Below are 15,862 nucleotides of genomic sequence, written 5' to 3'. Positions count from 1 at the left end.
CAAGAAGTAGGCAGAGCTAGCCACCAAAGCCACTGACGGAGATCCCATGCCACTCTGCTTAGCAATTTTTTTTGCTTGTGCAGACAAAAAAAAGGCTAAAAGATATGCAGTAAAAGAGGTCCAGATGGAAAAAATTCTAAACAGGTTACAGTGTATTTAACAATGTGCACAGGCGTAAGAAAAGAAAAAGAGTACAGAGAGTGTAGAAAGAAATAGTTTAAAAATAATAAAATCTTTAAGGAGAGCAATAAAAAAGGAAAAAAACCACATAAGATGGGAAATGCACAGGGAGTATGGATCCTGTATGTTATTGCGTTGATTTTAAAATTTTTTGCATGCTGACAAGCAAACAGTAGATGATAAGAGACATGGGATTGTGAGCAGGACTGCAGGATTGAGCCAATCTAGATACTTTAGGAATGCCTTAACTTTAAAAAAAATAAAAAAATATATTTGTCAATGAAAATCAAAAATGCTTGGGAGTTTTGTTCCCACAGGAGATGAAAGGCTATAGATTCCTTCAGGAATAATATGGATCAGGTTTGATTGGAGAAGAGCACCTGATTCTTAACAGGTGACATCTATCAACAAAGGTTATAGCTGGTCTTCCCAGGATTTGACCATTATCTCAAATTTTCTCAGGGACCACTAAAAAAGATGCCTTCAACCACAGATAGCAGGAAGTAGTCTAGAGAAAACTACATCCACATTCCCAAGAGTTAGGGAGTGTGGGCGGCTTTTAGGTACTTTGTGGGTCATGGATGTTTGTTATAATTTAGGGGAATATAGGAATATAGGATAAAAAGCTATTAATCTCAGACAGTTTGCTTTGGCATGGATTTTGGTATACTGATACAAATTTAAAGTTATTTTTGTTACATTGCATATATGTTTACACTCTTGTTTAAAGGATTTATATATATTGATAAAAATTTAAGGTTATTTTTGTTACAACACATTATATGTATGCTTCTATTTTTGTTTGAGTTATTGTTCCTATGCAGTTCATTTGGAAATGTAGGGTGAAGTTCTCGTTTTTTGAAAGCTAGTATTATAAACTATATAGAACAATCTGGAACATAGGTTAATGATTAGTTATTTATAACAATCAAAATTGTAGATATATTAGGTATGCTTTCCAGGTCATATAGATATATTTTAGATACATAGATGGTCTTCAAACCTTTCAAAGACCTACAGAATATAGCATTTAAAATGTTTTGTTAACTTAGGACTTTTCATGACAATGAGACACATCTGTTCCTGGCAGCACCAATTTACTTCAGAGATGATGAGCACTGAAGAAACTCCTTATGGAGTTTGCTTTCAATGTGGCAAGGCTAGTTATTTGTGCAAGAAGCTGCACTGGACTGACTGACAGCATATTGTATAAACTGGACATGCAGGACCCGCAGAAAGTGATCACTGAACTTTCCCAAAACAAGGCAGGATGGTCCTTCAGGGTTCCTGCTTCCCAGAATAAACAGCCAGACATTCTGCAGGACACAGAGGAAAGTGACTGGCAAACTTTGCCAATATAGGTGGGACAGTCTTTCAAATTTCCTGCTTCATTAAAAATTAGCCAGATACTATGGGCCTATAGGCTGAAGATGGATGCTCCAATGTTGCAGAGGAACTTTGGGTGACTGTCCAGGCAGTCAGATGTCTCTATCATTGCTAGAGTTTTTGGAAGTTGTTTGCAATACATTTTGTTTACTTAAATAATATTATATCCTTCCAGGGCCTTTGATGGAATTGAAGACTAGATAGTTATAGTTGCAGTTTTCCTTAGGCATGATAGAAAGTAAATTAGATATGAAATTTTGGATTCACTAAGATAGGATAGATTATGGAATATTTTCTTTAAATTTACCACACATAAATGAACTGGAATTCATTACATTGTGAATGTAATCTTTACTTGATAATTGTTCTTATTGTATACAGTCTTATTTTGTTGAAGTTGAAACCTTTCATTTTTTGTTTAGACAAAAAGGGAGATGTGGTAGAATATTATTTTAAGGTGTGTTACTTTTGTTTATGTTGCATTTCTTTAACTCTGTAAAGCTGTGCTCCTGTGTCTGTCTAAAACACTTGATGGTCTAATAAAGAACTGAATGGCCAATGGTGAGGTAGGAGAAAGGATAGGCAGGGCTGGTAGGCAGAAAGAATTAATAGAAGGAGAAATCTGGGAGGGGAGAAGAAAGAAGTAGACAGAGAATGAGGAGGACATCAAGAGCCAGCCACCCACCAGCACAGCAAGCCACAGAGTAAGAAAGAAAGGTATACAGAAATAGCGAAAGGTAAAAGCCCAGATGCAAAAGACAGACAGGTTAAGTTAAAAGAAGCGGGCAAAAAATAAGCCAAGCTAAGGCCGGGCATTTATAAGTAAGAATAAGCCTCTGTGTGGTGGTATTGTGTTCCCCACAATATTGTGTACTCTAATAAATTTATCTGGGGTCAGAGAACAGACAGCCACTAAATACAAAGGCTAGAAAATGGTGGCACTCACACCTTTAATCCTAGCATTCCAGAGATAGAAATCCCTCTGGATCTCTGTGAGTTCAAGGCCACATTGGAAATAGCCAAGCATGGTGACACACACCTTTAATCCCAGAAAGCCAGCCTTTAATCCCAGGGAGTGGTGGTAGAAAGCAGAAAGATATATATAAGGCGTGAGGACCAGAAACTAGAAGCATTTGGCTGGTTAAGCATGTGGCTGGTTAAGCTTCAGGCTTTCCAGCAGCAGTTCAGCTGAGAGCCATTGGGATGAAGACACAGAAGCTTCCAGTCTGAGGAAACAAGACCAGCTGAGAAGTTGACCAGGTGAGGTTAGCTGTGGCTTCTTCTGTCTCTCTGATCTACCAGCATGGACCCCAATAAATCGCCTCGGGTTTGATTTTATTAATAAGAACCTTTAAGATTCATGCTACACCTCTGTGTATGATTTATTTGGGAGTTGGGTGACAGGCCCCCCCCCAAAAGAGAAAAACCAACCAACCAACAATAGTGTTGAATTTTGTCAAAGGCTTTTTTAGTAGTTAGTGAGATGATCATGTGGTCTTTTTCTATTCCAATATGTTTATATGGTGGATTATACTGATAGATTTTTTTTTGTATGTTGAACCATCCTTGTATCTCTGGGATGAGTCTACTTGATCATGTTTGATGAATCTTTTTGATGTATTCTTGGATTCAGTTTGCCAATATTTTATTGAGTATCTTTGCATCAATGTTCACGATAAAAATTGGTTTGTAATTCTTTTTCTTTGTTGAGTTTTGTGTGGTTTTGGTAACTATGACCTTATAAAAAGAATTTGGCAATGTTCCTTCTGTTTCTATTGTATGTAATAATTTGAGAATATTGGTATTAGTTCTTCTTTGAAAGTATGGTAGAATTCTGCACCGAAACCCTCTGGCCCTGGGCTTTTTTTGGTTGGTAGACTTTAATGACTGCTTAATTCCTTGGGGGTTGTAGGTCTATTTAAATTGGATATCTGGTCTTGATTTAATTTTGGTATGTGGTACCTACCAAGAAATTTGTCCATTTCTTCTAGATTTTCCAATTTAGTGAGGTACAGGTTTTTGAAGTATGAGACATAATGAGTCTCTGGATTTCCTCAGTGTCTGTTATGTTGTTTCTGTTTTTGTTAATTTGGATATTCTCTCTATCTTTTAGTTAGTCTGGATAAGGGTTTGCTTATATTTTGTTGATTTTCTCAAAAAAAATCAACTCTTTGTTTCATTGATTCTTTGTATTATTCTTTGTTACTACTTTATTGAATTCAGACTTCAATTTGATCATTTCCTGTCATCTACTCCTCCTAGATGAATTTGCTTCTTTTTCTTCTAGAGCTTTCAAGTGCATTGTTAAATCACTAGTGTGAGATTTCTCCAAATTCTTTATGAAGGCACTTAGTACTATGAACATTCCTCTTAGCACTGCTTTCGTTGTGTCCCATAAGTTTGTGTATGTTGTGCATTCATTTTCATTGAATTCTAGTAAGTCTTTAAATTTTTTCTTTATTTCTTCCTTGACCTAGTAGTAATCAGTTGAGAGTTGTTCAGTTTCCATGAGTTTGTAGGCTTTCTGTAGTTTATGTTATTGTTGAACTCCAACTTTAACCCATGGTGATCCTATAAGATACAGAGGGGGTATTCCAATCTTTTTGAGATTCACTTTGTGACCAAGTATGTGGTCAGTTTTAGAGAAGGTTCCATTAGGTGCTGAGAAGGTATATTCTTTTGTGCTTGTGTGAATTGTTCTGTAGATGTTACATACATTTGAATCTTAACATCTGTTAGCTCCCTTATTTCTCTGTTTAGTTTCTGCCTAGAAGAATTGTCCAATGGTGAGAGTGGGTGTTGAAGTCTCCCACTATTAATGTGTGGGGTTTAATGTGTGGTTTAAGTCTTAGTAATGCTTCTTTTAAAAATGTGAGTGCCCTTGTATTTGGGACATAGATGTTCAGAATTGAGACTTCATCTTCATGAGTTTTTCCTTTGATAAATATGAAATATCCTTCTCCATCTCTTTTGATTAATTTTAGTTTGAAGTCTATTTTGTTAGATATTAGGGTAACTACACCAGCTTGCTTATGTCCATTTGATTGGAAAATCTTTTCCCAACTCCTTCCGCTGAGGTAATGTCTGACTTTGAAGTTGAGGTATGCAATAGAAGAATGGATCCTGTTTTCGTATCCATTGTTAACCTGTGTCTTTTTATTGGTGAATTGAGTCCACTGATATTGAGATATTAATGACCAGACATTGTTAATTCCTGTTATTTTTTGTTTTGGGTTATTTTTGTTGGTAATAGTAGTGTGTGTGTGTGTGTGTGTGTGTGTGTGTGTGTGTGTGTGTGTGTGTTGTTTCCCTTCTTTGGGTTTTGCTAGTGTGAGATTATCTATTGCCTGTGTTTTTGTGGATGCAGTTAACTTTCTTGGGTTGGAGTTTTTCTTCTAGTACCTTCTGTAGGGCTGGGGGTTTTTGTTGTAAAATATCTTGTTTTTTCTGTTTATGGATATTAAAAGTTTTGCTGGGCATAGTAGTCTGGGATGGCATCCATGGTCTCTTAGTGTCTGCAAGATGTCTGTCCAGACCCTTCTGTATTTTAGAGTCTCAATTGAGAAGTCAGATGTAATTCTGATAGGTCTGTCTTTACTTGGCCTTTTTCCGTTGCAGCTTTTAATATTCTTTATTCTGTGTTTAGTGTTTTGATTATTATGTGGCAATGGAACTTTTTTTAGAGTCCAGTCTATTTGGTGCTCTGTGAGCTTCTTGTATCATTACAGGGATGTCCTTTAGGTTGGAAAAGTTTTCTTCTATGATTTTGCTGAATATATTTTCTGTGCCTTTGAAGCTGGGACTTTCCTTCTTGTATTTCTACTGTTCTTAGGTTTGGTCTTTTCATGGTGTCCCAGATTTCTTGGATTTTTGTGTGTGTATGTGTATTAGGAATCTTTTAGATTTAACATTTTCTTTGACTGATGAATCTATTTCCTCTATTGTATCTTCAATGCCTGAGATTCTCTCTTCCATCCCTTGTATTCTGTTGGTGATGCTTGCATCTGTAGTTCCTGTTCACTTAATCAGATTTTCCATTTCCAGAATTCCCTTGGTTTGTGTTTCTTTATTGCTTCTATTTTCGTTTTCGGGTCTTGAACTGTTTCCTTCACTCTTTGATTGTTTTTTCTTGGCTTTCTTGGCTTTAAGAGGTTTGTTGATTTCTTCCATTTTTTTTTTGTTTGTTTGTTTGTCTTTTCCTCAATTTCTTTAAGGGAATTTTTCATTTCCTCTTTAAGAGCCTCTATCATCTTCATAAAGTTATTTTTAAGGTTGTTTTCTTGTGTTTCAGCTTCATTGAAATGTCCAGGTCTTGCTGTTGTAGGATCATCAGGTTCTGGTGATGACATCATTCTTTCTGTTATTGACTGTGTGTTCTTACACTGGCATTTAGGCATCTGGATTTGGGATGATTATAGGTCTATTTGTTGATTCTTGCATTTGTCTTTGTTGGAAGTGTGTATTGTTCCTTTGTTTTCTGTTTCCTCTCTTGTCTTCTAGCCTAGGTGGCCAAGGGTTCTGGTGACTAGCATGTCTTCAGGTCCAGTATCATCTGTATTGAGGTTTGTAGAGCCTTGGGCTATGGGACCCAGTGGAGGAGTGGTGTCCTTCTGACTGGTGTGGCTGTACCTGGGCCTATGAAGTCTGCTGGAGTTGCAGGGAAGGGCTGGCCATGGGGATGATGATGAGGTGGGGGGGTCAGACAGCAGAGTGGGTCTTGGGGGTAACAGGATCCAGTGAGTGGTGACAGTTCAGCTTCCACTAGGCAAATATGCTTCCACTGAAACACACACACACACACACACACACACACACACACACACACACACACACAAACCTTGAATCTATTTGGAATTCATTGCAATATGGATTTCTCTTATTTTTGCCTCTGATTATCTATTTATCCCAACATTATGTGTAGAATTGTGCTTCAAAAATGGACCATGCCCTGTCTCCACAGGGCCACAAGCACATTGCACTTGAGTCCTTTCAACAGACTCCCAGCTGGCTCTCCTCTTGAGCAGGGCTTTTACTTCCTCACTGCACTCTACACAGAGAGGGATCCTGCCACCTTGCTACTTAAATCCTTTGGATGGCTTTCCCCTGCACTCAGAATGAAATCCAAATTTCTTCAAATGCTTACAACTAGGGTGGTCATATCATTTCTCTCCCTAGCAGAGTGGCCACTGAAGGCAAAAGAAATCCTATTAAAAACAGCAGTGCACTCACAGACCATGCTAGGCAAGCTCAGCTTCGAGCTCTTGCCTGTCCTCTAGCACATAGTGCTGTCTGGCCAACGAAGCTCATTTCGTAGCTTCAGCCTTTACAACCTCTTCTTTTTATTAAGACTTCGTGTACTATTCAACTTTATCTAAGGCATTTCCTCTTCACCTCTCACACCCAACCCACTATGGACCTCTCTGGCCTCTTCTGTCTACCTCACGCTCACCCACAAGTCAATTCTTCAACCCAAATATGCATTTCTGTCACTCCACAGTATCTGCTGTGTTTCTTTGCTCAATGGGCACCCCTCCTACCACTTCCATTATTCAAACAGATCACCCACAAGTTCTACTGAGGGAGTCAGGCACTAAGTAGACATCTAAGAAACAGTGGTTGGAGGGATATCTCATTTCATTTGCAAATTACCAAAGATAAGCTATAGAACTTACCCAAGAAAAATGTGGCAAGCCTGTGAGGTCTATATGTTTTTATTATATAGTGACCATGTATTTGACTGAATATATCTTGGTACATTTGAGGGGGGAAAGTCTTACTAATCTGGGGGTACATCTCAGGTCTCTCCTCAGTACTGTCAAATAACTGAAACAAAATAGCAGTCTAAAATTAAGCAATTTCCTTTATCCACTAAAAATTTAAAAACTGCTTATATTATATAAAAATTGTAGAGATGCTGTATTCTATTTATCTCACTTCCTGGGATAATAGAATTAAGTGGTTTTATTATAAAAAAAAAAAACCCTAAAATTTGTTAGTAAGATAAGCTTTTTAAAAGAATCACCCATAAAAGTGACACCCAAGAGGTGGCAGCAATAGAAATCGTTCAAGGAAACTAATGTCAAAGGTTAAGACAACAACAGAAGAAAAATACACTCGTTACAGAGTGAGGCGACTCACTGAAATACCATGTCTGGCTCCCATCCACTCTCCATTTATATTTCTTGAAAATACATCTTTCATGGTAACCTTGCATCCAGGTTTGGTTCATAGTGCTTTATAAACATAAAAACTAAACAGATCATCCATCTAACATATTTTCCACATGATGAAGTTTAGTTATTCAATCACTGTGAAGTTTTATCATATAGATATTCACAATGTCATTGAATAACACTGACTCTTGAACCAAATATCATTTTCTACCCAGAATGATGTCCTTATTATTAGCTAATTTCACTTCAAGCACTATTGGATAGAACAGCAAAACCTTTCATTCCTCATCTGAAACATTGCTTTCAACTTCTTCTTATTTTTGACAACAATCTCACTAAAGAATTTAACCAGCCTCTCACAGCCACCACACCGTGCCGTGGTGAGGGTAATTTCTTACAGGCAGTACAAAACCAAACAGAGCAATCTTCAGAGCATTGTCTGACTGGAAAGCTTCCTTCCCGAAGCACCTTAACATCAAGCAACATTTGCTCCAATCTTATCTTGCTTGAGAATTAAAATTTAACTTCCTGAGCCATTACAAAGCAATTAGGCTTACGGTACCATTTATAGTCCATTTACTCTTTACAGTCATGTATTCGTACTTTCTCTCTAGGGATTAGACATCATAGTCTATGCATGTTTTACTCCAACTCTGATTCATCACTATATTTTTTTAAATGTAAATCTAAGAGCAAATAGAGCATGGCTCCAAAAGACATTTCTCCCAGAAGGGCAAAAATCAGGTTTCTCATCTTGAAGGAGTTGGTGGTGGGCAATCAATATGATCAAAATACATTTTATGAAATTCTCAAAGAATTAATAAAATATTATTTAAAAAAGAAATCTCACCCAATATCCTATGACTATCAGTAATCTTCACAAAATAATCCATCATTCAATTACAGAATTCAGAGGAGACAATATTTTATACATAATGGCAACAGTGTCGTGTCCAAATGCATACATTACAGGACTTTACACAGTCTGATTCTGTGCATTCATGACCTCAGAACAAGAGCAGGAAAACTATGAATCACCTTCTCTAGATACCTAGAGGAAGGACAATGATAAAATCACAAAGTAGTGAAAACAAGAGAACTGAGGTCTGGCCGCCAATGTTCCGCAATTATTTTATACTTAAAAACCACTCCGGTCTGTAGCATAGAACGGCATCATGAAATAGGAGTTGGTAAGAACAGGAAGTGGGAGATGCTAAGGAAGGAGGAAGAGAAATGCTGAAATCCTCCTGTCGTGAAGCACCTACCATCAATTAGCCAAGAAGAATAAGCCAGCCTGAAATCACCACAGGGTCTCTGTTCTGTACCCACTACATCAATGGAAACCTGACTTTCAAAGCAAATCAAACTCGTTAACTCTGATTCTGGCTTGCAATTACAGTCCTGTACAGTTTGAGCACTTCATCATACTCTCGAAGAAGCTCAGTTATTTTTCCCTGATATGATTTGGGGTACACTGTTTGAATGAACATTTACTTGAAAATATAAACATGTGATGCAGCTTGCCCGCAGGCCCCGTACGCAGCCCCCGAGAAGGCGTCCATTACAGGTGCAGCACGTTCTCACCTTCACATTCGGTTTTGACAGCAGTTTTAGCAGCTCTCTGCTCTCACTGTTCAGTGGCCTGTTCTGTAGCTCCTCAGCCAGCTGCAAGGGAGATCACAGCAATGTGAGCAACAGTTCGCAGAACACCGTAAGGTTCGCCGGGTCACAACTGAATCTGGTTTGCTCAAAGCTACTGCTTTCCAGGGCTACAGGATAAGTCAGCATGAAATGAAGCAGACCATCAACCCAAGCTCTTCTTTCCAGGCCCACAGCAGACCAGATCCAAGCTTAGGATCTGGGCGCAACTGGAGCAATCCCATCAGCCAGTTCACCTCCTGATTTACTGCCAGGAGGGCAAATCCCAGCACTTCATCTGTGTGAATGGTCTTCTGCACACAGACAAAGGGCCATTTGTAGAAAGGACTGGATCGGCTTTGACAGTGTACAAAAAAAGCAAAAAAGACAGCTTCTGAATGAGGTGGTGAAATCCTCAGGACTTCCAGAGACCCACAGTAGTTGTGCTGTGCAGAGCTGGGATAAAAAGAACTCCAATGCTCCTAACAGAGTCAATGGTCTGCGGCTTTTACTGTGTTTCTGGACATGGTCTACAAAGTCTATTAAATATGAGCCAACTTCATCATGAACCCATAACAGTTCGGCAACTACTCTGGTAACAACAATGTCAGAGCTACTTTATTGTAACCATCAAGAATGCCTACCTGCTGGTTCAGAAGAAAAGACTGGAATTTTGGACCTGCTCTCCACTAAGAGATGTGGAATGTTTTCACCATAAAGAAGTATGTTGAGGTAGCAAACAAGCTAACTGCTTGAGCTGATCCTTATAAAATGTGTATGTGTGTGCAAGGGTACTAAACCATATCCCATAAATACATACAATTATCATTTGCTGATTATAAACAAGGTAAAATGTAAAAAGAGAATTTCCAGAGCATTTTCTAGTCAATTTTAGGCTATAAGAAATACAGAGAGAGAGAGAGAGAGAGAGAGAGAGAGAGAGAGAGAGAGAGAGAGAGAGAGAAACAAAATTCAAGATTCAAATAGTACAAAAAAGATTAGAATTATGAAATATATGGTGTGTTATTAGAGTATATATTCAGTATCTCTTCTTAAAACATGACATGAAACTGCCATTTGCCCCCACTGTCCCCACAATGCTGGCAGGACAAGGTGGTTTTTATCTATGGAAGAGGAGCTTTCTGCAGAGGTACAATATATAGAATATACAGAAGTAAAAAAATCAGAGGCAATTGATAGATTCATCAATTACACTACAAAATAGCTTTTATTTTATTGATATACAGACTTTTTATATGATGTTTAACCTATAAACATAGCTCTTTACTCATTACACACATATGTTTTAACATTTAGATCCACTAATCCAGTGAATTAAACCCTATGGTTTATCATAATTACATGTATTCTAAAGTGTGTTTATTTCTGGAAGTTCTGGAGCTTGAATCCACAGCTTCTCACCTGCTTGTGACATACTCTGATGCTGAGTGATATTCCCTGCCTTGGATTCTTTTTTATTTAACAAACAAAAGCAAAATTGGGGGCTGGAGAAGAATCACTGTTGGTCTTCCAGAAGACCTGAGTTTGGTTCCCAGCACCCACGTCAAATAGCTCACAACCACTTGTAACTCCAGTTCCAGGGGATCAGACGCCCTCTTCTGGTCCCCACAGGCACATGCACGTGCGTACACACACACACACACACACACACACACACACACACACACATACACACACACACACAAATAAAAAATGGTAAAAATAAATCTTTAAAAGAAGTTGTTATATTTTGCTTGGGAAGGGGTGTTAGTTTCCACACAGATATTTCCAAACCTCCCGACCCTCCGTGTTTTCATTCTGGTTTTTAAGGCCCTTTCAAGTTGCAACTGCAGCAACTTATACAACTATCTTTACACCTTGATTCACCTTTAAAAAGTCTGGGTTCTGTGCTGCACAAGCACACTTCTTTACGGGACATGTGTTAAAACACACTCATATCTGCAGAGAAAAACAAAAGGGACATGCCTGAGGCTAACCAGCCATCAACTCGAATGTACGGGGCTTTATTTCACATATCAGGATATAAAATCAACTTTGGAAGACGGTTGATTTGTTGATTGTATTGGGGCCCTGACATTGTGCAACACCGAGTTACGGCTTGCTTTGTACACCAAGGGCACAACTGAAGAGCAAGAATTAGATAGAGCACTCAGTACCACACACCAGCACACGTTTGTCTAGCTCCGTGCCCTTACAGTTTATCCAGGTGTGTTCTCAATTCATCCGAGGCTGAAAGCTAACAGTAGGAATCAGCAAGTGAGTTCTCCTTCCCCAGGCTTAAAATAAAATTATAGCGACAGGAAATTAACTACTCCATCAATGCCAAATGCTTCTAAAATTTATTTTTTGGTTATGAAGGTAATTTGGAATGGTCTAATATCCATAAATCATTACTATGCTCCATAATCCATTTTAAAAACAATCCTGCCTTTTATGGGTTTAATATGCCCAATTCCTATCCTAGTATCTGTCATTTTTGGTACTGTCAGCAATGTAACTATCTCATTTGTCTTTATTTCTCCAAAGCATTCCCCTTGTGTGACTTTCACAGAACACTGATGCCAGACAGTTTTTCTCTGTATAGAATTTGAAGCCTACAATTTCTATTACATAGTCACTGAGGCATAATACCAGGGTAGCTTTATGCACCGTTTTAGAAAAAAGAAAGCGGGTAGAAATCCACACAGCATCAGCACAAGCTTGGTGATGACAGGGATTTGGGAAACATTTGCAACTTCTTCTGGTTTTCACTCAAAGGATCACACACATCTGTCTGCAGTGGGGTGGGTCCCGCTTGGGACAGGTCCGTGGCTGATCCATCCTACAAACCCAGAAAGGCACACTTACATCATCAGCCAAGGCTGCTGCGCCATGGAGAATGGGCACAGGGCTCTGCTTCTCATAGTAGTGGAGTTTTTCATGAATCTGGAAGAAAATCAGAGCAGTATGAGTTCACCTGCTGGCAAAGCATCACAGACACGTCAGATATTTGCATGACTATGAACAGAATCAGGTCTCTCAACCATTTTAAAGTCATGTGTTCAAATCAACCCGAAGGACACCAGAGATGCGTGTGCCATGCACCAATGACTGCCCAGGGTCAAAGGGCAAGAGTACCCTCAAAGAGAGTAAAGGTAGTGGAACCCTAGTGTTTCCTCCCAAACAGCCCACGGTTTGTGAGCTACACTGCCTCAAGATTTCAAGTATCACCTGTAGCATACGCTTCCACAAAACAACAACAAAAATCCATTCTGAACAAAGCAAAGCCATGAGGAGCGTTCCCCTTCTGGGGCTGGCCTGCAGGCGCTGCAAAGGGGGTAAGCAGATTCTGGGGCTGATGAAGCCAGGCACACATGCACCTGACTCAGCATGCTGTTCCCACAACCTGTCTCCCCCCACCACCAATGCGGTCACTTCCCAAATCCAAATCTCAGAGAAATTCAGGGATTTCTTTGGACCTCAGGCATCTTCACTATTTGGGTTAAATAACACCATGCCCCATACTCAAACAAGTAAATAATATTAAAAAGTAAAACCAACCTCTCTCCCGTGTCTCATCATCAGGACCCAAGACATACATGCAAGGATGTATTTTAATGCACTATTAGGCAATCTGAGCTTCTGTAAAAATATTTGGGCTGGGGAGATGGCTCAGCAGTTAAGAGTGCAAATGCTCTTTCAGTGGACTCAAGTTCAAATCCCAGCTTCCACATCAGGCATCTCACAACCACCTGTCACTCCAGCTCCGCGGCCTCTGCCTCCACGGCCCTGACACATGCCCACATACCCGCATATAGCCACACATACAGACATAAAATGATATAATAGATCTTTTAAAATGTGTTGTGGTGTAGTACGTGAAACCCTCTTTGACCCATGTGTGAACGAGCATCCTCATTTATGTTTTCTTCATAGCATTTAAAATACTCCAGCACTACTTTAGCCTGTTCTTACAGTCAAGAAAACTCTCCTCTCCTGTGTTTGAAAAACAATGTCTCACCAGCTCCTGTTAATTATACTCAAAGCTAGCCAACCCCTTGTAAGAGTCTGCAGGAGAGATTTTATTTTGATTGGCTAGACGCTCCTGCTGAGAGCAGATCCTATTACTTTTGGCAACTTGGTATAAAAGGTAGGACATCGGGGAAAGGTCTGTGACAGTTATGGCCTTACCAGAATGCGCAGAGTAAATTGTTTTTAATTTAATATCTTGGAGCTGTTAAGTTTAAATATTTATCACAAATTGTAAAGAATGTTAAGACATGAAATAATTTTTAACAAAGCATGAAATAATTATTTGAAACAAAACTCAGGCATACTGAAAGCTAAATGTATTGTATTTAAACAATTAACCTAGCACTGGGCGGCTCTGTCATATCCAACCAGTGGACCCTACCTTAGACTATGATAAAACTCACCTAGCTTGACTACAGCTGCTTTTCAGAATGCTTCCTGTTAGAATAAACAGAGGCTCGCACTCAGGAGGCATATTTTTAATGCCAGCACTTAGGATCAGAAGTTCAAGGTCATCTTCAACTATGCATGGTGTTTGGGGACACAACCCTCTCAAACAAACAAACAAAAACCATGTTCATTTCTATATGCAACCAATTTTGAAAAGAAAGCTATAGATACCTTCAGCTGGACACATTTTAAGAATAAATGTTCAGTTTTAGTAAGGAAATCTGCTGTCAATGTCTGATGTTAGTCACACATGTAACCTGAAGTGAAGCTTCAATTATCAAACTATACATGGAATTTAGTAAGTAGGTGCCATGCAGTCACTGAAACTAAACTCCTCCATGACTGTACAGGGCATTTAAACTGGGGGGGAGGGGCACTGCCACCACAGTCACCTGGGTGTGATCAAGTAAGCCATCCCTGTGGTCCTTCACCCGGCTTCTAGGTATTGAAACACTGACTCTTGCTCAGGCCATGTCTAGGCAGCCATGTTGGTGAGACTTCCTGGTTAGCTTCTGACAGTTCTGAATAAGGATGGCGCCAATAGACAGGCTAATGCTGACTGGGATGGAGGCTCACAATGTCACCATCCTATGCAAAGAACTACAGACAACTAATAAATGCTGAGAGCAAGAGAAAGTCTTCCCCAGGGAAGAGCACGCCAACCAGCTATCCAATGCCAAACAGTCAGCCATGAAAACATATACTTAAAAGTAACATTATACAGACTGAGCAGGTTATATTTATGTATTTAGGAATACACACACACACACACACCAACAACAACAACGACGACGACGACGACGACGACGACGAAAGAAAAAGAGGCCTTGAATTTGAAAGAGAGCCAAGAACAGGGTACTTGGGAGGGTTTAGAGGGAGGGAAGGGGCAACTGTTATTATAATCTTAATTTTTTAAATGTTAAAATAACACTGATACTGCCTGCTTGATAATCTTTCTACAGTGCTCCTAGTGTCCTGCCGCTGGCTCACTCCTGTACACAGAAACCTCTCTGCGAACTTTCTCTAGTTTGCTGTCCTTTGCACCATTTTGCTTTCAGAGATAAGGCCTCTCTGTAACCCTGGCTGGCCTCAAGCTCGCAGTCTCCTGTTCGAGTCTCCCAAGCCCTGGAATTACAGGTGTGCACCACTGCCCTGGCTACTTTAGTTACTTAAAATATAGACGTGGGAGGTAGGGTAATTCCGATTATTAAAAAGAACATTACAGTCAGGAAGAGTTAGAAATTATTAGGATTATTTTTAAGCAATGATGGATCCTTTTTTTTTTTAAGTAATGAAATGTCATGGGTGGGGGGGGAGGGGCAGAAGATGATTTTTAAAAAAAGGAGAAAGTTTAAGCCACCAAATACAACAAAAACCATTGTGCAAAAGCAACAGAGCCAGCTGTATGTCCCCTTTCAAATCTGAAGCTACCAACAGTCTATGTTTGGGCCTAAAACTAAGACCGGTAAGAATCCACGTCCTTATTTTAATGCGATACTTTATTGCTTCACCTAATAAGTACACACTATCATGTGAACTCAGCCTTATAAACTCATCAAGAATATTTAAAAGTATTCAATTTTACCCCCTGTCTTTTGAGCAAACACGACTATACTATACTTTTACTGTGCTGTTTTGTTTTCTCTTTAGAATTTCACCATTCATCTTCTTGAGGCCAACATTAGCTTTTCTGGCACTGTCTCCACCAAGTCTAAGTGCCCAGTGTTATATTTATTAATGTGCTGAGTTTATCCTCAACTTGACACACTGAAGAGTCACCGGAAAAGAGAAATCCTCAATTGAGGAACTGCTCAGATCAGACTGGCCTGTGGGCACGTCTGTGAGAAACTGTGTTGATTAAAGATTGATGTAAGAGGGCCCAACCCACTCACTATACGTGGACCTGCTTTTAGGCAGGTGGGTCTGGGCTGTATTAAAAAAGCTAGCTGAGCATGAAGCAGAGAGCAAGCTAGTCAGTAGCATTCTCCACCACGAAGAAGTTC

General features: G+C 39.4%; 1 protein-coding gene across 2 annotated transcripts in view; it reads right to left on the bottom strand.

The window, feature by feature from the left end:
- Mpp7 (membrane palmitoylated protein 7) overlaps positions 1-15,862 on the bottom strand; it is a 219,718-nt gene that overhangs the window by 73,522 nt on the left and 130,334 nt on the right. For both annotated transcript variants that reach the window (XM_028873101.2, XM_028873116.2), the window contains exons 4-5: positions 12,246-12,323; positions 9,324-9,404 (exon numbers count right to left, since the gene is read on the bottom strand). In XM_028873101.2, the coding sequence (XP_028728934.1) occupies positions 9,324-9,404; positions 12,246-12,323 (159 nt within the window). The remainder of the gene's footprint in view (positions 1-9,323; positions 9,405-12,245; positions 12,324-15,862) is intronic.

This window comes from Peromyscus leucopus, chromosome 5 (assembly GCF_004664715.2).
Source record: "Peromyscus leucopus breed LL Stock chromosome 5, UCI_PerLeu_2.1, whole genome shotgun sequence".
Lineage (NCBI taxonomy): Eukaryota > Metazoa > Chordata > Mammalia > Rodentia > Cricetidae > Peromyscus > Peromyscus leucopus.
The sequence above is the reverse complement of the archived record's forward strand: the minus strand, read 5'-3'. Positions and strand labels throughout refer to the sequence as shown.